Source organism: Cyanistes caeruleus, chromosome 2, assembly GCF_971803275.1.
Source record: "Cyanistes caeruleus chromosome 2, bCyaCae1.hap1.1, whole genome shotgun sequence".
Classification (NCBI taxonomy): Eukaryota; Metazoa; Chordata; class Aves; order Passeriformes; family Paridae; genus Cyanistes; species Cyanistes caeruleus.
Genome location: NC_141702.1, coordinates 20,955,888 through 20,979,368, shown reverse-complemented (window position 1 = coordinate 20,979,368; position 23,481 = coordinate 20,955,888). Strand labels below are relative to the sequence as shown.

Genomic DNA, 23,481 nt, shown 5'->3' with positions numbered 1-23,481 from the left:
TCCTTCTCAGGCTTCAAATCGAGATGTAATGCAGTGATATATTTCACATTCACTTTTAAAACTTTACTTAATCTCCTTTATAATGACAGACCAAAACCCAAGCTGAAGTACATGGCTGAAAAGTAACCCCCTCTGCAGAATAGAAGGCAACCCTGATGAATTGCACAAAGCTCCTCAGAGGTTGCATTCCCCCTCCCTCCCATTTCACTTGGATTCCTTTGTTTGGTAAATAGGTCAGTGCTCATAAAAACACCCCTCCAGGGCGTACTGCCTCACATAACCACAGCAGCCAACTATAAGGAAGACAGACACTAACATGGCAGCAGCTGAATCACACAATTTCCATGGGGCATGGAGAACTGAAATAAGCTACACTGACCAAGCAGTAAGGAGAGGAACCGCAAGATAAACTGACAAGAGTCAGAAAAATATCATTATTTCCCATCTCAAAGTTCCAGTGATCATGACTCAGACTTTGACAGGCTTTATGAACATCTCACTGCCCAAAACCAGTGTCTTCAGAAGAAGACAAACAGGGGATGCTAAGATCCTGGTCAATGCAACAGCCTCCCTCTCATAACCAGACTGTAATGCAGTCTGGTTAACAGCTCTGCCCCATCTTTACTATTCTCAGTAGATATGCAACCCATTAATCCTTTCTTCACTATACTGCCAAGGATGTCAGCTGTGTTTTTGAAGTGATCTTTCCTGGAAGAAGTTGAGTGATAGTAACTGTATTCTTAAAATAGCTTAAATTCACCAACGCCATTCAGAGAAGATGACAGGTTCACTTTAATGCCCCTCCCAGGTATGTAGAGAAACTGAAATACCAAAAATATTATGAATCTAGGATTTAGACCTCACTCCTGAGCCTCAAAAGCAAAAAAAAGAAAAAAAAAAAAGCTATTAAAATAAAATAAAATAAAAAATGTTATGTGGTTTAAAAAAAAAAGTTTTAAAGGGAACTGAAACGTAATGTCTGGCTTTGGATCAGAGACAACAGCTCAACAGGAAACCTACTAGGCTGAAGACAACAACTGGACAAAGGAAGTCTCTTTCCCAACACTTTTTCCCAAATCCTTTGTTGCTTGTGGAAAAAAAAAAAAAAAAAAAAAAAAAGCAAGCATCCTGTACCTTTCCCAAACAAAATTTTTATATGACCTAACAGTGAACATATAATTTGTTCCAAGATTACAGATACTGAGTTTGGTTCCTCAGTTACAGACTGGTAGGATTTAGTAGCCAAGGTACAGTGCCACACAAATGCAGCTGAACTGTTCACAGGGAACATCCTCACTAGAGAAGCATGACAACCATCTTTACTGCAGCTCACACAAATAAGGCAGATCTCTCCTTAATCTGTACTTTGCAAGGTTAGGAGTCTCTGTGGTAACGTTTCGCTTAAAACATAAAGGTTTCAAATCTTGAGCAAAGCCTCACTGATTTTCACTGAATAGATATATATGCCATACTGCAGGAAAGTTAGTGAGATGTACTGGAAGCATCTGAACCACCTCTGGAAAAGACACTTGTGGTTCAGAAGAATTGCCTAGGATTCTCCTTTATTCAAATTATTTTAGCCAATTATTTAGCTAGATACAAAACAACCAACTGTAATGTTAATAGAGAAAGGAGGCCTGCCATGAAATACATGAACTGCACACATAGGAAAGACTCATCCCATCTGTACAGTAAAAATGGGGTTGTCATTTAAAGTAAGATATACAGAAATCTCTACCAGTAGGAGATTTCTGTTTCATAAACACCAATACCGGGTAGTTGAGAGAAATAAGCACTGTGCTGTGTAAGATACTGTGTACTGCTGTTAGCACATAAACTTCTGGACTCTCGCAACACTGAAGACTTTAGGGTTTAAGCAAAGGTAGAAAATCAATTGTCATATGCATGTATGTTGAAATTGGGAAGAGTACCAAAGTTCCTACTATCCTTCAAAAACAGACAAGTCTCTTCAGACATACCTGAAAGAGTCATAATCCTAGTTCAGCAGTTTTACAAAGAATTTCCAGAAAATATATTAGTGGAAAATTACTTCTGCCAAAATACACTGACATGTGAGTTCCTCAGGATGCCATCAAATCATATCACTATGCAGCATTACCTTCTGCTTTTGTGTAGATTGAGATGTTTCCATTTACCAAGCCAGCAAACAAGTATTGAGACCTATACGTTAAGCTCATAACAGTTGATTTTTCAGGAGTGAAGAAGTGTTGAAGTCGAATTTTCTTTGAGCCTTGACAACTTTTGTAAATAGAAATGCTGTAGAAAGAAGCAAGAAAAAATAGACCTGTGAAATTAAGCTTTACATAGTTCTTGTTAGAATATGCAAGAGAGGTTTAGAATAAAATACTGGGGGAAAGAGGATTTTCTTCTTCAATTCTTGACACCCCAGAATGTCTGTGTAGACAACTTGCAATTACTTAACACTGACATATGACAACACATTCATATTATCTTGTCTGCAGAAACTTATTCAAAAAAGAGGCATAGTAACAATTCTGTTCAAAGCCCTTATTATGAGCCTATCTAAAACTTATATTAGTTAAAAAAAAATAAATTTATATTACGTGGAGAACTAGGGAAAAGAAAAAAAACTCACAACCAGATGTCACTTACACTTAAAATTTCCATGATTCCTACTGATTGTTACAATGGATATGCTAAGAATATTGCTAAGGCTGGAATTAAATCACTGGTTTCTAGAAATGGTCAGTAGGCCATCGGTCCAAAGAGAGAAAAGTAATTCATGTCAATAGTAAACAGCTATATTATTTTTTCACATGACAAATCCTGCATAATATGGCAGGGCAGAAGATTAATGGATTCCTCTTTGCCATTCTGAAAATTTTCCAATACCTGAAGATTATGTTGCAAAGTTACAAAAGTAGTAATTATATTTTCAGATATTATGAACTAATCCTTTTTCATCAAAAAGATGCCCTGCTTTAATTTCAAATATCACATGGTGTAATTTTAAATAACATAGAGTGCATTTTATCCCTGATTTAAGTGGAAACAATACCTTGAGGTCACTGAGATAACATTTGGATACTTTTTTAAAAAGTAAACATTTTCTTAGAAGTATCTCACACAATTTTTCTATAGTATAGCAAACTTAATCAATAAATTATACACATTACACCAAAAGCAAGAATCACCTTCCTTCTTCCATGCCAAGGCAAATAGTAGGCACATTAGAAGTTTTTGCAAGAACATTTTCAGAGTCTGGAGCCTTGTTTTGCTCTTTCAGCTTCTCCTCCTCTGGTATGTAGACCATGCAGAGAATCCGGGATTCCACATTGAAGCACTCAATAACCTTGGGGCTGGAGCTTTGAAATGAAACTATTGCAATCTGGCCCATCTGATTAGTACAACTTCCAATCTGAAATGAAAAAAGGAAAATAAATTAAAAAAAAACCAGACCATAACTGATACCTGTCTCCAGGAAGATCAGCATGTGAAAGAATGACTGGAATGTTAACTGAAGAATGCATCTCAAGTTATATGTGTGAATATGAATTTTCATGCATTAAGACATAAGAGAATAATTCAGCACAAATACAAGATATGTCAAAACATTATACGTACAAACTTGCCTTCTATGCTCACAAAAAATTAATGTTCTTAAAGCATAAATAATTTTATGGCCTATTCTGATATCTGATTCAAATGTATATACATTACATAATGCAATTACTCTAAGTATCTGTGAAACATTGTTATTTTAATAACTAGTGGTCTAAATTGTCTCAGGTTCTTTTAAAACAGGTAATATAGCTGAGGCCTGTCCTTTGCACAGTAACAGGTCTACAAAGAAATGCTCTGTCCCAGAAGAAAGAGTCTGGAAAACTTGCTGATGCAGAAAGCTAAATTCTTCCCTGATCCAGAACTAAGCATCATCAACATGTCCATAAACTTGTACATTTTAGGGATCAGAGAGAAGTCAAACAGAAAAGAAAAAGCCAGCCAGGCACAGCACATGTTTTTGTATAGTAACATAGTAACTCTTTCTGTTTATATGAAATAAAATAGGAAAGAGAAGAGTATTTTGTAGCAATAGAAAGATTTAATTTGCATGGTTTTGCAATGATTATTCAAAAATGGCAAAGACAAAAAGAAATTATATGGATTGCCTTGAAAAAGACCACTAAGAAAAGTTGTTTCTAACTTTTAATTTGAAAAGATTCCCTTAAAATTTCAGTATTCTAGTAACTAGAAAAGCTCCTGAAAACATTAGCTTGCCTTTTTTTTGACAACAGCTTCTAGCCACCTTATTTTTTCTGCTGGAATATCTGCATACCTGGGGTCATAGCAACATACAGAGGAAGCTGTTTTCCTGTGCAGATTTAAAAATATTATTTTTGGATAAAATATTCTTAAAATACAAAAACAGACGGTAGGACTGTGTGTGACTGAGTGTAAGCTCATATGGGTTTTAGCAGCAATTGTTACAAATTAGCACATAACTCCCTTCTAAATGTGCTCAGCACTTTGGAATTCATTCTGTGCTGCACAAATCACATACGCTTAACTGACACCCTGCAGAGACTGGCAAGATCATGAGGACAAATTAGTAGCTAACCCTTTATTTTTAAACAAATAAACAAAGACAACCCAACATTTCTTTCATATCTACACATGGCCAAGAGTCACAAAAAGCAATGGAAAAAAACAGGACACAACCACTTTCAGATTTTAAAGATTACACTTACCCAAAGAAAACCATGTTCCACAGCACAGGAATCTGACTCTGTTTCTCCAGCAAGGTATGGTTCAGGATTATAAGCAGCACATTCAATCTTCAAAAAAAGGAAAAGAGAGTTGTTAGCACATTAAGAAAATATGCCTGTTTCTGTTTATTTTAGTTTGTAATTAACAAAAGCATTTAAGGCTATCAAAGAATCTCATGAGGCAAGGAGTCAGTTCAGTTCACCCAGCTTCCCATGGGCAGGGTCAGCTGCACAGATATTGTTCCTGATACATTCCTTATCTATCCCTACAGACTTTCAAGGCCAAAGACTACAAATTCTATTTTGGTGATCTGCTCAAGTGCTTCATAACTTTTATTAAGTTTTTATATGTCCCCAGCCTGACACTATCCCTGATGTAATCATTAGCCTGTTACCTCTTATCTCAGACATCAGGTACTTCTCTTTCTCTGCAGTTTCCTTTTACATGTAAGGCTGATATATGTCATGACCCTGCCTGAGACACCTCTTCATTAGGCTAAATCAACATTATCACTTAATTACATATAATTTTTTTAAACAATTGCCTTTTCAAATTTTTGTGCTCAAACTTATTATTGTCACTTTTTCAACTGACACCTCTCCAGCAGATGTATCACCCTGATGTGTATATTTGAGAGCAGCTTTCTCAGCTGAACACACCATTCTAGCAGAGCTGGTAGCAGCACTACATCATGGTCACCTCTTCAGAAGCCTGTTTCTACACATCTCATTCATTACTGCTCTTTGTAACAATATTACATTCCTAACCAATCCTTACCTTGCTGGTCTATTAAAAATTACTTTAACAGACCAACTAAACCACCTCTTCAGTCTGGATTTATGAAACTCCTAAATTCTCCTGGAGCATACCATGTGTCTGTCCTGCTGACTGTCATCCTTTTGATTTTTCTTTCCCCCCCCAAATTATTTCTCCAGGTGCCTTAGTCATTTTGAATGCTAATACCATCATTCTTCAGACTTCAACTCCCTTCCAATCTCATGTCATCATGTTACTGTCAGTAAATTAATAACAATACTCATGATTTTATCATGCAGACCATTTAAAAAAATAACGGAAAGCAACACCAGACTCAAGGTCTATATTTAAGTCTATCCCATATCCGAAGATCATTCATGAAAAAAACATTTTTATGACCAGTCATGGATTTCTAATTTTCCTAAAATCCATGGCAGTTTCCTAATGCTCATGTAAACACTTCAAAAAATATAAGAACAATTCATAACTGTGTAGAGAATAAAAAGGCTTCTAATGAGGTGTGATACTACTTTTTACACAAGATTCTCTATAATTCAGACTAATGTTTTCATCTTGGACATCAATGTGCTTGTGATTATATTGTAGTGCTAGAGACAACTCAGTATTAACTTAGACTACTTAGTTAGCATTAACTCCCCATAGTCTGCCAACATCAACTTCCAACAATGAGCAATTAAAAAAAACCCCACAAAAAACATAAAAACCAAAAACAAAACAAGTCAGCAAAAGTTAAAGAGTTCTAAAGTCCAAGTTTACTTAATTTTCCAAAGTGCAAAGAATTTTACAAATCTCCTTGAAGTCAGCAGGCATTAAAAAGTGATCTGCCTTAGTAGAAAAAACATTATTTATTCGGCAAAGCAACTTACTATATACACATAAAAAATTGAAATCAACAGATGAGAAAAAAAGAGAAAAAAAAAAGAGCTATCCTGTCTTAGCATGTCTCATTTAACATATGCTGAAGCTATCTATTTATGGTGATTTACAGTAGCTGTGACAATGAAATATATCACTAGTGAAAAATAAGACAGTCTGCATGTTGGATATTTCCCAGGCTCCTTGTTACACCTCTGTGTCACTTTGCATCTTAGTCAAAAGTGATGTTTTCTTCCATAGTTAAACCCTGGTTGTTTAGTTCTCAGTCCTGACAGAAGCCCAGGCGTTGGGTTTAAGCAAGATAAGCACCCTGATCAGCTCCAGCACAGGCGGCTATCCCAGCCACGCGGACCATACCCCACAGCATCAATGTGATGGATGGAAAATATGGTGATTTATTACAGGGAAACTTAACATTTTATAGCCTAGGTTCACTGTGTTACTCCCATCTACATACGTCACACTTGGGTGCTATTGGCTAATTGCAAGAGAACTTACTATCCTGACAGGGAGGGGGTCTGCTAACTTTCCGCTACATCCCGAATTCTTCCGCAGCGCCAGGCCCTAACTACAACACCCAGGATGCAAACTTGCTCTGATGGCTCCTTACACCACTGGGCAGCCTGAGCAGCACACAGAGAGCCAACAAACAGGATTATCCAAGCCAAGGTTCTCTTCCCACCCTGAGCTGAGACCTGAGAGCCAAACTGCAGCTGAGGCTGCACTAATACTTAAGTAAGATTTTCTAGTAATATCAAGGACTTGGGAGAACAAGGAAATGACACCTGAGCTCACATCCACATTACTTTAGGAGCTGCAAAACTGTCAAAGTTAGCCCAGGGCTGAGGCAAATACTGTCACACACTCTGCTCTCCTGAGGTGACCAAGGCAAAGATCACCAGCCAGCTGTAAAGGTGACAAACTCCCCTTTCCTTTCCAAATAAGAAGACTCTGATATAATTTGATTTCAAGAATTGAGCCTGGGTGTTCACGGATCTTGGCATGAATTTTCAGGACTTACAAATGCCTAGGCTCTAAGGAAATACATACATAATTTAAGTTTCTGAAAAGAATTAAATTAGCTGGTTATTTCACCAGTGGTGACTTTAGAAAGTAGTAATTACAGAAAAAGCTGTTTAATGATACAAGCATGGCTGGTTCTATGGGAAATCAGAGAGTTTCAGTAAACTTTCGCTGCTCTGGAGACCAGTATCATAGGAATAAATTGTCTTAGCACCATTACACATTTCTACTGCATTTTGAACCACCAATTATTTTCCCCCAACATCCAGGCTTATATACTCACATCTGAAGTGAAGCTGTCAGCTGAGCTTCCCTCCTGTGTAAGCTGTTCTAGCAGGGAGGGCTTGCAGACGCACCTCTTAAAGCAGCACCCGTGCAATGCCATTAACTTAACTTTGGGATTCTATCCACACATACACAATTTTATTTCCATCACTCTTTTTGCACAAGACTTACTGACTGATGGTCAATAAGAAATCCTGTTGATACACAGGAAAAATAGCACCCAGCACTCTTCCCTTCCATCTGTTGGCTTGGTACTGTATTTATTTTCATCATTAAAGTCAGTGGTCAATAAGATTTCAAACTGGACACATTGCTTTAGGTAATGAACCATTAGGACAATTTATATATCATTGTTCAGAACATGACATTTTACATAAGATTCCATGAAATATACTTTTAAAAAAATATTTTTAAAGTATTGTTCTCTGTGCACTAATAAAAATCAGAAATTTGAGGAGGATTTACCAAAATTATACCAGGAAAGGACAGCTTTCATGGAGATCAGACCCCTGCTCTTTGTAAGCTTTAGGTTACTTCTAAGCCACAAACACACACATGGAAATCTCAAAATGAACTAAAATTTTCCATTAGCTCTGTTTACACTGAGTGATTCATTCACATATGAAAGTGAATGTTATACTATGTAAAAATAAATGTTATGCTCCTTAGCGCCTCAAAGATTGCAGCATTTTGCATTCCTGTGACTCTTCTTTAATTGCTAATAGTCTTAAACCAGGGTAGCCACTCAAGAGAAATAACAGATGTGAACTAATAGATGTATTTACAATATGGTATTATTTAGAAATTATATCACAAAAAAAATTATTGTAATCTCATATCAAAACTCCATTCACCTTAAACTCCTGTTGCTTGGCCATCATCACTGGCATGTGTCTAACAAGGAGAGGATGTTTTTCCTTTTTGATTTGATTCCCATCATCTTCTATGCAGAACCAACCTAACAGATTATCCTCCGCTGTAATGGAAAGAACAAACAATAAACACTCCACAATCCTTTACTGAATAATCACTTCCACCTTTCCACAGGAACAGAAAGGAATTCTGTCAAGTCTAATCAACTGTCATATTTCTTATGCCATAGATGCATATATGACAGCTTAAAACTGTGAGCAAAAATTGAGTAGATTACGTACATACTGATAATGCAAAAAAAGAACACCTTACATTAGCAAAATTATAAGGATAGTCTCTTAATGTTCTTGTAAATTGAATATAGAAAGAGGAAAAGACACATAAAACCTCTCCTCAGACTCTAGGAAATCTGTTGGTTGAAAAGCATTTTTCTGCCTGTTTATGTAACATCACTACCAACTGCCAGCTATCATAATTATAAGGACCATCCTCCTGGAATGATGGAAACATCCATTCTCTCTTCTTTTTTGTTCCTTTGCTTGTCTTCCGTGAGACATCACAAAAGTGCTCTGTTTTGACCATGTGCTGGTGAAACTTGCTTCCAAGCAAGTGAATGTTTCTCAGCTTAGGCATTGAAAGTCCAAGTATATTTGGAAACCTATTCCCCTGTGCAAACACAGTAGACTAATAACATCACAGGACAGAATATTTTTTATTGTTCTAACTTAGAGATTATTTGTGTTGGTTTAGATGCCACAATTAGTATTGAATACAAGAACTTCATTAAAATACTGTTGAAAATATATTCCTTCATAATGAGTGTTTTATCTATAATGTTATTACTTTGCATTGATACAAAATCACTACTATTTACTGTATTGCAATTTTAAACATCTACAGACAAATTTTCACCAAAAAAGGAAAATCATTCTCCAAAAAGTAAAAATAAATAAATCATACTGTACATTGAGAGCTATTCTAACTTGTTAGGAAATTTGAATAACTAAGAATTACCAAGGGCCAGTTTAGCCATTTGTAAATTGTTGATCCAAGACTGCTTGATAGCAGGTGTAAATGTATTGAACACAGCTGTAAAGAAAGTTGGCCGCCCAGACCTGCAATACAGAAAAAAAAAAAAGAAACCACTATAAATGCAGGAGGTATAAATACAGCCATGGCTAAAAATGTTGAGCAAGATGAAATTTCATTATTTCCTAATACTTAGACAAAGACTCAGCTCTGATTTAAGTGTGCAGGCTATGATATGCCATTTGCCCATCTTCCTATACTTTACATGAAATGTTATGAGGAACTGGTGAAGGAATACAGCAGTGACTGTTCCCTATTAGCTCTCACTGCCACGGCTCCTCTCTTGCTTCTTGCATCCAGAACACTGGGCTGAGGAACAGGAGAAAAGCTACAGTGCTGCTCTGGAACATTAAAGCTCCCAGCATTATGACATAAAAGCAAAAGCCAGGGGATTACCATGAAAACAGAAGGGAGGGAAGAGCTACAGATCCCCAAACCCTCACTTGTACACCTATACCTAATACATAAACCAATTTAGAAAGCTTTGTAATCAAGATTTACACTGACTTGTCCTGTTTTCCTGGGAGTTGCAGCTGAATTCTACAGCGATCTGCTGCTCTGATTTCATCTTCTTTTTTCAAAATCAGTTTTTGTAAACCTGAGGTCCAGTCATGGGCTACAGATTGGTTCAAGTTCTGAAAAATTAAAAAAGCTAAGATTCAATACCAGCCTATCAGCCTGTTGCAAACAGGATAATAAGGTGATTCCTGCATATAACAACGACACATGGGCTTCAATGAGACCACATTTCCATCATGGATAATTTAGCCGTGTTTGTAAACACAGTTCAGAAATACCTGTAAAATATTTTCTAACGTATTTCGTCTGAACATTTAATCTCACACTGCTCATTTTATGATGCATAAATGGCATTCCCAGGCGTTTGTCAAATAAAAAATGCAAATTTGTATCAGGTGTATGTACAAGCCTTTTACTTTATTCCAGCATCACAAATTCTGTTACTAAAGAGAATCTTTTGAAAACATCTACAGATCATACTGAAAATATGCTTTTGTTCAAATCTTTGAGTCAAAATGTTTACAGAGCCATCATGAAAGATGTGTGGTCTAAATCTGTTTAAGATGCTGAAACAATAACTCACTGCAAGGTGAATGTTCTGTTGCAGAGAGTAAAAGCTCACCTGAATGAAACAAAGCATTGAGACTGATAAGTTCACAAAAATACACACACTTTCTACCATCAGAATTCTATGATAACTTAAGTGTTTCCCAAAAATAAAGAAACTGACCTCATTCCTCAGCTAAATTTTTGTAATGATCTTACACACATCTACCTGAAAAAGACAACTGAATTTCAAGTTTTCTAAGCATAATTGGCTCCGACTGTCAGAGCAGGCAGAAAGGTTTTTTATATGGTGAAGGGTGAATGTCTTACGGTATCTGTGCTACACATATTCCCAATTATGCAGATGAAATTCACCTTCTAATGCTTGTGAAGCTTTGTTCAAAAGCACTGTTTTCATAAGCTTCATTCAAAGTACACATTTTCACAAAATGCTGTTTTATTTTATGCCTTGACTCTGAAGCCAAGATATGTCAAGAGAAATTCAGCTTTCATATATTGATTCATATACACACATTTGCAACCTGTGAAATTCAGCTTTCATATATTCATACATCTACGCATATTTGCAACTGTGCTGGAAGGTAGGAGTTAAAAATTACATGTAACCACATATAAAATGTATAAAAAATCAAGCAAAAAAGAAACTGAAGTCTCAAGACTTCATTTGGTGTTAAGTACTTTATTTTTTTGCCAGAATATAAGCTAAATCAAAGGGATGTGAATAAAGTTAAAGCAAAATACTTCCAAAATTCTTCTGAAAAATCCTTTTGTATTTTTGTGATTTATACTCAGTTTTAAGTACAGTTTTCCCCCAAAAGCCAGGATTATGAGCTTGGATGGGGACCAAGAACTTCCTCCAAATGACCATCCTCCTACTACCGTGTCTAACTGCAGGAATCCAATTTCTTAACATCAAAATGTAATTCTGTTCCCATATAAGCTTATCAGCTATTGAACAAATGCAGACACTTGTAGCATCCACCTACACTTAAAAACAATAAAGAAAAACAAGATTAGGACAGCTGTAATCTTTTTATAATACTTAGCAGTAAATGCATTACTAGGGGTGAAATTTATTCCACTTTTTGCAGAGAGAACTAAGGAATGTCTTGCACAGACTCTAGGGAGAGGTAACTATACTACTTTACAAGAACAGACTTGAAAAATAAATCCAGCTTTGTTTATTACCTGATAGTTTCCTTTAAGGCTGTTTATTAATTGACTAATTTGACCAAGTACATTCAAGTCATGTAAAAGGTTCTGCAGATCATGGTACAGTTGCCCTGGTCCCATATAGAGCTTGTCTGAAATGAATAGAACCATAAGGTTATACACAATAAAAAGATGCAATTCTCAGTTAAACAAAGAAAGTATCACAAAGACATATATTACATCTTAAAATCAGAGTGGCTTATTTCTACATATATCCTCAGAATTTCACTTTGTTGCTCCAGCTGATTCTAATGTCCCTGCAGACAGATAATTGTGAAATGCACCCCAGGAAATAATAGGCAGTAGCATATATCACATACAACCTTTGCACTTACAGGCATTACCATTGGCATTTCCTTTTAGATCATCTTATTGCCCTTTTAGCTACAAACAAGATTCAAGTTGTTCATCTAGTATGATGGAGAGCACTATCTACAGTTTTAATATCCCACAGCAAAATTGTAACAAATACCAAAGCTTCACTGGCCCCAAAATCTCTTGCTGCCATGAAAGTTTTGTTTAGCACCGAACAACAGACTTGCTGAACACATGAATGCAAACATTTTTCCTGAAGGATATTTTTGGTTACATGACAAGCAAAAAAAATTATCTGCAGCTTTTGCTACGATGGTTTAAAATTCAGTATTTGCTTTATTGAAGTGAGACAGTTCTGGGTAATATATCCATATCCTAACTCTAATATGAGCCTGCAATTTCACTGAACCACTTGAAATTTTACTGCAATCATGCTTAAGTCAAAAAAGGATCTGTTCTTAGATCAGCAGCAAATCTGAACAGCAGCAGAAATATTTTATGCTAATAATAAGTACAAGGGCTTATAAGGGAACAGTAACTCAGAAAAACACACTGATTACTAGGATAAGGTGTCCATTTAAGTGCACAAAGCTTGCAAATCCCTACTAATATACTTTGACTACCACGATGCTAGGAGTGGAATGGCTATATAATTCCTTTGGAAATAACACTCACTCTCCCATAAAAAAACCCACACTGACTCATACAGAGTCAGCATGTTTCCCTTTGGCTGAATGACAGGAACAGGACTAGATTATCTTGCCAGCAAACCCCTGCAGATTCTTTAGCTCACACAGTGTAGTTTCCAAACTATGGATCCTTCATCCCTAGCACAGCCTCGGAAGGCAGTCTGTGGGCAGCAAACACCCCTGGATCAGAAGGATTTCAAAGGTGTGTTGGCAAGAACAGGATCTCAATACAGTGCTGGCTACTGTCCCTTCAGACAGCTGAGGAGCACGGACAGGAGCTGTGCCACCTGCTCTGGCTGCAGGGCAGAGGATGCCGGGCACAGCTCAGCTGCCGCACACACCGCTGGCACCTCCGCTCCCCCAGCCTGCTGCAGGGGGCACAGCACAACGCATCCAACCAAACACAAAGCTGTCCCAATAGCCTAAGGCAGAATGAACATGAAAATTAAACATGTATGAAACAATGCTACTTAAATCAGTAGGATATTTTCAGTTAGGTCTCAAAATAACTATTTTCTGAAGACATTTTCCTATTTGGAAATGAAAGAGGCCATCACAATGTTTTTCTTTAATGCAATTTGTTATATTAAGCTGGAAGTCTGCCTTAAATCCTGGAAAGTATAAAATTTCAAGGCTCAAAGAAAATATTAATGGCTACTTTATTTCTGAGTTGTCCAGTTCACTGCAGGAAAATGCAACATAAACCTGAAATATTTCACATTCCCATAAAATTCCAAAATGTAATCTGGCCTTCAAATCTTCTGGTAAATTGTATCAAATAAATTATTTCTGTGCACTGTACTTGAGCACCAAACAGGGGAATGACTTCACTTTACTACTGTTTACCCATCCAGATAATAGACGCAACTATCATCCTCTTCTTTGCCTGCTTTGAATGATAATTTAAAGAACAATCTAGCCTTTCTTACCCTTAAACCAAATTAGTCCATGAGAAAAGATAATTAAATTTATTGTATACCATGAAAAGAAACAACTGCAAAGCAGATCTAAGAAAAAGAATTTTGAAATTATGGTCAGTTGAGTATATTTGCAGTTTTGTTTCAAAAAAAATAAAAATTAAACACTTCTCCTGAACTGCAGACTCCATACTTCCATTAAGCTACATTTTCACTTTTTTCAACCCAAATACTTGAAAAATCTACATCTGAAAAGATGTGCTTCTCTCCTCATACCTATCTTCTGAGAGCTTACACCTTTTTTCATGCTAACATCCACAATAATTGTAATTTGTTAAGTACCAGAATCACTAGTTCCTAGATGCATCAAATTGTTGATTTTAATGGGGCTACTTTCAAAGAAATGTGCAGATCAGTGTTAACAGGAAGTCTGGTGAAATCTAGCTAAAAGCCATAATGTGTCTGGCACTGTAAACAACAGAAATTATATCATTCTTGCTTCAAATTTCTCTAATGAAAAGATAATTTCTGGAAAAAAAAATGTACCCTGAACATAAATAATTGTTTCATTAGTTGAGCTTTTGGCAAAAGTTCAGTCACTTGTCATTTACAAACTCCACTCTAAAAAAACTCCACTACTAAACAAACCAAACAGCTGCTGTGAAAAAATTACTACAAGTATTTTTGAAATTTAGCTTTGTGGATTTGAACCAAGAAAAAAAATTACAATGATCAGGCTGTGAAAAGCTGAGCCTGAGAGGCTTCACTTGTACAGGATGAGTATTTTCACCCAAGCAAATTACATTAAATTCCAAAATTCAGGGTCACTCTTTGTTGCTCGATAGTTAGCAGAATTTTTGTTTATTGTTGGAGAACAGCCTTTAATGCAACATATAACTAGCAGCATCCAGGCAAGTCCTAGATGCTGCAGGACTTCATGCCATAGTCTTCAACTGAGTCCATAAAGCAAGCTTAAATTGCTTACAGAGATGGGCCTGCCCTGGGCAGTACATATATAACCACCATGCCTAAGAATCCTCTTCTTGAAGCTTCAAATAAACTTACAAATATCTTTGTTCCAGCCTTGGAAATAAGGCATTAATCTTAAATTTAATTCAGTAATTGTCACCTGAGTCTCTTTTGTCTGCGTCATGCATATTTTATAAGCTATTAATAAGTCAAGATAAAAAGGATGCAATATGAATGTCAAAGCAAATAAACTAACCTGGCATCTGAAAGGCTGTCACACAGGAAAACCACACAAAAGTAATTTTAGGCTCATTCATTAAAAGATCACATTCTTAGTACAGAAAAGGAAGCACAAAATCAAAACAGTAAATAATTAATGAGAGCCTGCTCCCATCCTCTGTTTGAGAAAAGAGAAACCGCCAAGAAGAAATTTTAATAGTCAAGGACTAGATCAATAGGCACAATTAATATCAGCCTTTCACCAAGGTCCTTATTGGGCACAAACTGACACAGAAAAATAAGACTTCAGAAATCAACAATGATGTAGATTCATCGGAAGTGAGTTCTCCAGAAAGGGATCACTTGGATTGTGTCTGGATAATAGAAGCAGGTTATAGCAACTTTATCTCTGAACTGGGTCCTGTAAGGGTTACTCACAACATCTTTTAAAATACAACTGGCTCCTCAGTGGTTAACCAAACACTGACTGGTGATCCTGAGAATTGTCTGATGCAGGGTTTTTCTTGAGCGGAGGAGGTGGGGGAGAACACTACTCTGTTCATCAGATATTTCTCAGTTCACAGCCACAGACTGGCTGCTTCAGCCCACACGTGTTCCCTGACCATTCAATTGCTGGCTATTTTTGGGTGGGTGTTCACTCCTTCTTTTATCCATAGAGAGTGCACTGAAAAACTCTTGGCTTCACTCCAAAACAGATACATGGTTGGTTTCTTTTGTACTGTGAAATATTTCACAAATGACAAAGACATTTCCTTCTCATTTCTAAGCCACTCTTGTTAATTATCAAGCTCTAAAACAACTTATTTTTCCTATGGATAAAAAGTCTTTTATGGTTTTAGAGAAGGCTCTCCCCAACACATCCTACGTGCTACGGAGTGTGCCTGGGCAGGAGACAAGGCAGCATGTTGTAACCAATAACCACATATGTGGCTTCAAAGGCAACTTTTTTGCATTCCACCTACAGATCAAGGGTGAAATCTTGGCCACATGTAATCCAGCAAGAATTTTTTTCACCAACTCCTTTGTTGCTAAGATTTTACCAGAGGAATTCGTGCCTCCCTGCAACAGGCAAGTTTACTGCCAACAACCAGTAATTCTTGCAAAATTCCCAATTCCTTGCTCAGCATTAAAATGAAATACACTCAAGGTTAAAAAAGAAAACAAAACCACAGCTTGGTTTAGAGGGAAGAAAGGAGGTTAAAGTTTAAATTTATTTCACTGCTATGTAAAACTGGGGAGATGATTTTGCTTTTTCTAACCATTTCTTCTTAGGTCAAGATACATTTGACTGTAATGCTAAGCATTTATTTTACCTGCTTGTTTCCCAGAGTTACTCTTAGCACCACAGCTTCAAATTCATCAATTTTGCCTGGTATGAAGCAATTTTTATAACTGAAACAGAAGCAACTCTGGTTGCTTCTTATAAATCTGGGTGATTTATACCCAGGCATTTTCAAAGCCTGCAGGAATACCCCCCAGGTGTAGTTAAAGTCAGTTTAACTTGGTTCAGGCAAAAGTAGAATTTTGAAGGTTGTGAATAAATACAGACATGCTAGAGAAGGGTCCGTGTGCTAGTGCCTAGGCAGAGAGGGAGGATTCCCACCTCTGGCAGAAGGCTGCATTGCTGGGGAGCACAGTGAGCTGCCACAGCTCTCCCTCTGCACAGCAGCTGCTGCTTTAATAGGTGCTGCCACAGCAGCTGCCCCCTTGGGATTGTCACCCAATCCCTTGGGATTGTCACACCGAATTGTTCCCCTGAATTTCCAATTTCCATGGACACTTCAAGCATATTGGTTATCATAATCCTGAACTGATCACATCCTCTTCTTCCTTTCTAAGAATTACAAAGGGATACATTTCTTTTCCATGGTTATTTGTTACCTGTAAGCATTTTCTACTAGCTCTTGCTGTGTGTTCTGATTTGCATTTGTGAATTACTATTTCATCACAGATTTATGCTACTAAAGACAGAGTAGATGCAATCATCCATAATTTGAACATCTATTGCTGGGCAAGCAAACATAATGGCTCAGCTGGTCCCATCCCATACTAAACTCCTGTTTATTCCAATTAGAAGGATTTTCTTCAAGTAATACAATTCTATAAATCCAAATGTCACACAAATAAAATAAAAGCCTCAGTCAATATACTCTCAATATTGCAACTATTTTTGCAAACATTTCTGTATTGCCTATCATGTTGAAATGAAATACTGTTAATAGACAGACTGTTGGGTGTCCCTTTTATACAAAGTAACTAATATAGACAACATCTGCCTTGAGTGTAATCATAGTAATGACCTTTTCTCCACATAGTTCAAAACCACAACACATCAATACAAATTGTCTTTGGAAAAGCTATACTGAAATGAAATGAAATAAAATGAAATGAAATGAAAACCAATGCATCATGAAAATTCAAGGTCCTTATAAAGATTACTTTGCTTCTGAGAGACACAGAGCCCTGAAGTCAGGCTAGTGTGGCACAAAATGGAAGATCATGAATGCTAAAATGCAAAAACCACAACTGAATCTGAGAAAAGCTCTTTTCCTGACTACTGAGGGGTAATGCACAATTAATGATACACTTGAAGAACATGCCAGATTTGAAGACCACTCTGAAAGCTTGGTATATCCCAAATTTGTCTTGCCATTTGCAATCTGGCCTTGGAGGCTGAGCACATTTGTATTGCTTCCTCCCACTGAGCCATCTGTGTGCATCCAGGCAGCACACTGAAACACCAAATGTTATGAAAGGAAGAGATTTGGGAAAGTTTCGATCCTCATATAGAGCATAAAAATCACCTGGGATGGGGGAAGAAGTTACATATGTGGGAGGTAACTTTAAAAGCTGCTATGTCTGAGGAAGGCATAACAAACTGGTATTTGTATAGGATTACACACTTGGAACAAATAACAAAAAAAACAGGCTCTTACACAACATTTCAACTACATTTAAACCTGAGAAGCTTGCACAGTATTCTGGAACACAAAGTATTATGATACTAGATGAATTCCTGATTGGTTCATAATAAACTAGACAGATATGAGATTGTTAACCTATTTTAAACCATGTTAACCTATACTGTTTAAACTATTGTTAGCCTATGTTAAACTATGATGATGCAGAAGTAATATATTTAAATCCACCATTTAAGTGTAGACAGAACTGTTCAATTCTTTAAATTTTTCTTTGATTGTCCTAGAAAAGTTTTGTTGATTTTTTTTCCTGAAGTAATAACAGCCAGACAGCATCCCACTGCTTAATTTAAAATGCCCACCCTTAGGACAAGAATGGAGACTGTGAAGGACAATGTTGTACCTGAAGTAAAATAGTTTCCTGTACACTGCAGACCTTGATAATTAATATAAAGAAGAAAACCCAGAAATTATTAAGGCCCAAGATCACAGTGGTTGAGGAATTCTTCCCCTATACTTGGTACTAAATCCTTCTCCTGTAGATACACTATAGATACACTGGTTAGGTGTGGCAAAACACACCAATGCTTTACAGCTTCTTGGTGGAAAAGAACTTTTCAAAGTGAGAAACAGCATTCTTCTTTCACAGGTCTAGTGGAACTACCTTTCTCAGTACAAACAGAAAAGGAAATCTTTATGTGTCATTATTATAAGCAAGCTATCTATTGCAGCAACTAATAAACAGAGCTGGCAAAAAGATTATGAATATTTGAAATAGCAGAAACACTAATTCATTTAGCAGTTGATAGTGATGTTATGTAAATTGTAAATATGTTATTATTTCCTTTCCCTTTGCAAACTCCCTTGTCATAGAACACCTAGCTAGAGGGCTGGTGATGGGGGCGCCCTTCTGTACTAAATCTTTATCTTTCACAGAACTTGACACATCCGAGCACCTGTTATACACCAGAGGCACATCCATACCTCTGATATACACCCTTCCTGGAAATTCTGTGTGAGTGTTAAAGCCAGTTACAACACAGATGAGGTTCTTAGAAGCTGAACTACTAACTCCCTGCATGCTGTGTTATAAAAGCAAAGTCCCTGACAGCCCCCATATCACCACCTTCCTCATGTTTGTGTCTTCACTTGCTCACTCATACTGTTCCTGTTTCCACAGATGCATCAGAGTATGTGGTGCAGGTTCAGTTGTCTTGTTTCTCCTTTATGAGAGTTTGTGAACAGCCAATTGGAATTTGACTGAAATAGTGATAAAAAAAATGTCCACAATCCTGGCTTATGACCTAAACAAGTCCATGGGTCAATTTAAAGTTCATCACAGAAAAGCAGACTTTCTGCCCTCATCTGGCTTGCTCTTTCACACTAAATCCATCTCCTGATCTCCACAGTTGCATGCACCCAAAAAATCTGAGCCACAGTAAGTCAACTGTAGGTCTCCTGAGATTATACCACAATGTCAGGTCCAAATAACACAAGTTTTTGAGTGGCATCAGTCTCCAGGTTTGGAAATTTAAGCAAATGGGAAGTCAGGAATTATGTCAGAGAACAAGAGTTTAGTTGGCAGCCATCAATGAAAAGCTCACACATGTCTTGGCAGTACAGCCCTAACTTAGGCTTAGTAACCTAGCATGGAAAGAAGCAGCACAAGCACACACACAGTATTGGGTGATAAGCAATAAACACCTTGAGTTTACAAGAATGCAAACTATTCAGTTCAGACATGGTGTAAGCAAGCAGTCAGGATACAGTCAGGACTCTCCATCATCAATCACCATGAAGAGCTTTATCATAAACATGAAATGACACTGTTCAGTCTAATCATACTTTAATCATGTAAACATCTAAACATAATTTATGTTCTTAATTATTGAAATGGGTAATCTGAGCCTCTGAAACGAATGTATTAAATTAACTATTCTCACTGGCATGAGGAGTGAGGGGGAGTTCTTCAGGTCCTAATCACAGAACCAAATACAACACAACACCCAGTACATACAGTAGAGCTGGGAAACAAACCTCACAAATCTCAATTCTGAAAAAGTATTTTTAACATGCTTTACCTCGCTGTCAATTGCTAATACCTTTCTTTCAACTGGTAATGACATGAATGGTGAGACCTGTCTTTCTCATTATACCAGATCTGAACGCTGAAGAAATAGGTTTCATAAAAACTACCATTTAACTACAAAACTGCTTATTCACATATCTCGAGGAATAGCAAGATAAAATCAACAACTTGCAACTTCAAGTAGTGAGTAAGGTATTGAATTCATAGTGCTATACCATTTGTGAATAAAATTATGCAAAATAATGCAAAACTACCAAGGAAATGTAAAGCCTCTGAGACTGTGAGAAGTAGTTCATACATTGAGAGCATGGCTTCAAGATTATATTAAGCTCCAGCTAATCCTGACTGCACAGGGAATTTCAGATATAAAAGGCCATAAATATGTTTTCTTCTGACAGAAGCAGTTGTACTGTGTCAGAGATTAAAGCAGCAGGGAACATGAGAAAGAAACACTGGAGCTGATATGCTCATTAGAGTAGACCTCACAGCCCAGCTCCCCAATGTCACACTATCTGGGACACTGGTCAGGGGTCTTCCTGGACTATGTACTGACTGCAGCTCCTGGCTCTGTTCCATGAGGAAGACAAATGCTGTAAGCAAAGACTTGAGAGTGAAAGAAAAGAAGTGCCATGGCCCTTTCTCTCACAAAGCCCAAAGAGAAAGGCTGAGAAGAAGCATGGACCTGGAAGCCCCTGCCCTCCTAAGGAGGGAGAGGGGTGACACAGGATCTCTGCAATGCACCTGCATGGGCACAAAGGGTGAGAGAGAAACTGGGTGCAAAAAGACAAGCGCTGATATTAACAGGCAATGAAAGTACACATGTGAAGGCATTTAAACAATGGAAGTACTGAAGGGATCCCAAGACAGGTCTGCAGCCAGTTGTAAAGTGGCTGAGCTGACAAAGGAGCTCCCACCAGACTATAACAACTCATGTGGAAATGGCACTGTGAGGAGCTCACCTCCCTCCTTTATACACACCAGCTGGATTTCTACTAATTTTACTACTCTGTGTCATGATGTGGATGAGATCCCTGGCAACACGGAACAAGGTTTCTAGGAAGTGGATGACAAATCCTATAACAGCTATAAAAAATACAAAAGGCAAGGAGAAGAATCTCATCCTGCATGGGTGAGACAAGCACGTAACACCTACATTTATCCTTGCCTAATCCACTAGATAGAAATTTATGTCCACTTAACAAAGTGAACTATTTAATGTCACCCCATTTGCTCAGATGAACAGACTTGTTGGCACTAGATTAATCTAAAATCTTTGGTCTTCTGTTTGCATATATCAGTGACAGTTTATAAACATAATAAATCTCCTTTAGTGCACAGTATTGTCTTCAATAACATTAAAATAAAGACTTACATTATTAATCTTTATATATTGCATTGAGATGAAAGCTGGTTCAATTAGCAAGTCATGCCACATCATTCTTTCTAAAATCTTATCACCAGTGCTGGAGTTGATATGTCACTTAACATTAGTTTTGCTTACTCTGGATATTGTATTACTATTGCTGTGCCTTAGAGGGATCATAAAGCTGACTTTCTTTTTCCTTTCCAATTCTATATCTCTCATTAGACAAACCTGCAAAAACTCCCTGCTTTAATGTTAATAGCAATCACAGCAGCACTATCACCATTTCTGAAAAGAGCTGCAGTTCCACTGAGCAAGATGTTGACAGAAACAAGTGCACACTGCAGCCCATCAAACATCCCTCCCTGTTTCCCTGGCAACACTCAGAGGCCAATACAAAGTCACTGCATCAAAGAGAAGGAAACTTGGAAGAGAGGAATAATTTCTGCACTTCAGCATCATGTCACTACTATATTTGACAGTAACCAAACCCCACAGAGATCAAGAAGATGATCAAGTGGAAACAGAGTACAAATGTATCCCTGGAAGTCTGAATGAGAAAGGGGAACAGCCATGGCTTAGCAATGCTGAGCTTTGCTCTCAGTTACAAACTATAAATCTGTGAAAGAAAAAAATGACACTAAAACCCAGCCAATAAGCATATTAACCTGATTTTTCAGTTCACTGTTTTTTTCAATGCTCATCACTGCATGGATATAGAGTACAGATGGGTCTGGTTCATTTCCCCTTTCTGCCCTTAGACATATGGCTCAAGCTGATGTTTCTGTGCTTAAGTAACTTTCTGGTTCAGCAACACTGAACCAGTACACAGTCTTACCAGTCTGTCACTCTGCAGGAAGGCTGCACTTTCTGAGCTTCTGTAATCTTTAGCAGCCAACTTAAATTGGAACTAAGGAGAAAACTCTACAGAAAACCTAATACGATTAGGTGTGTATTCAAACTTGTCTGTAAAGGCCAGTTCAAACAATTCTGCATTCAGAGTAACAGCTAGTGCAAACACAGTAGTATGTGCAAAGACAAGGCCATGATGATCTTCTTTCATGATTGTTTATATTCATTTTAGCTGGATCATTTGGCAGAAAAGTTTGATTAAACCAGAGGGAGGCTTTTTTCAGTATACCCAGTATCCTTCAAATCCTTTTTATTCCTGATCTTTCGATCCTTTTCATTAGAAGACTGAATTAATATAACATAGCTTACTAAGACAAAAATTAGTTCAGCTCACATTTTACCATTTAACCTGAAGGTTAACTTCATATGAATGATGTACCAAGTAATTTTTTTTTTATGATATTGTCACCAAACATGATAAAGCTGAAAAAACTCAAAAGGCAAGAGGTTCAAGTAAGTTCTACGTGACTGTTCAGTAAGAAGTTTTTGTTTCTCCCCTCATGCTTTTCTTCCCCATATAAGCATGCTGACATGCAAGGATTTGGTCTTATCAGCTGTGAAACTGCTGCACAAAATCAGAGTAGGAATATTCAAGAATCTGTTCCTCCCACACTCACCTACAAAAGGGACCCCCAGTTCTAAGAAATACACTTCTTTATATAGTCCTCTCAAGGTTATGCATACAGCAGCTGGTAAATGATAAGATAAAGGCTTTAATCTCATTCTCTAAGTACTCCATTATTGCTTAAAAGAAGTTACAAACATTAAGTCATCCTTAAAATAAAGACATAAGTGCCCATAAAATTTTCTGTAGCTATTTACAAAGGGAGGAGCAAGAACACTTGACAAGAACCATCCTGGAGAATACAGGGGGTATGTATAGTGTAAATACTACACTCTGATGTTGTAGCATTTATGCCTCCTTATAGCACAACTGTGGGAAAATTCATGTGGGAAGCCAAGGGTGCAATATTAAATAAATGTAGTGTGAAATAATGCCCAGAGCTAGCACTGAAATCCATATAAATTATAATCCATGAATAGGAATCATATTACAATCTAGAGATATTAAACACATTTAATATTACCTTATTTAGGC

General features: G+C 37.1%; 1 protein-coding gene across 18 annotated transcripts in view; it reads right to left on the bottom strand.

Moving 5' to 3' along the window:
- The window catches only part of ARHGEF10 (Rho guanine nucleotide exchange factor 10), a 108,159-nt gene that overhangs the window by 25,384 nt on the left and 59,294 nt on the right, over nucleotides 1–23,481 (bottom strand). For 9 of the 18 annotated variants that reach the window (XM_086876016.1, XM_086876007.1, XM_086876005.1 and 6 more), the window contains 8 exons: nucleotides 11,947–12,062; nucleotides 10,775–10,813; nucleotides 10,180–10,307; nucleotides 9,598–9,698; nucleotides 8,565–8,686; nucleotides 4,731–4,817; nucleotides 3,177–3,400; nucleotides 2,120–2,277 (listed from right to left, as the gene is read on the bottom strand). In XM_086876016.1, the coding sequence (XP_086732142.1) occupies nucleotides 2,120–2,277; nucleotides 3,177–3,400; nucleotides 4,731–4,817; nucleotides 8,565–8,686; nucleotides 9,598–9,698; nucleotides 10,180–10,307; nucleotides 10,775–10,813; nucleotides 11,947–12,062 (975 nt within the window). The remainder of the gene's footprint in view (nucleotides 1–2,119; nucleotides 2,278–3,176; nucleotides 3,401–4,730; nucleotides 4,818–8,564; nucleotides 8,687–9,597; nucleotides 9,699–10,179; nucleotides 10,308–10,774; nucleotides 10,814–11,946; nucleotides 12,063–23,481) is intronic. The other 9 variants (XM_086876019.1, XM_086876020.1, XM_086876010.1 and 6 more) reach the window with 1 other exon arrangement.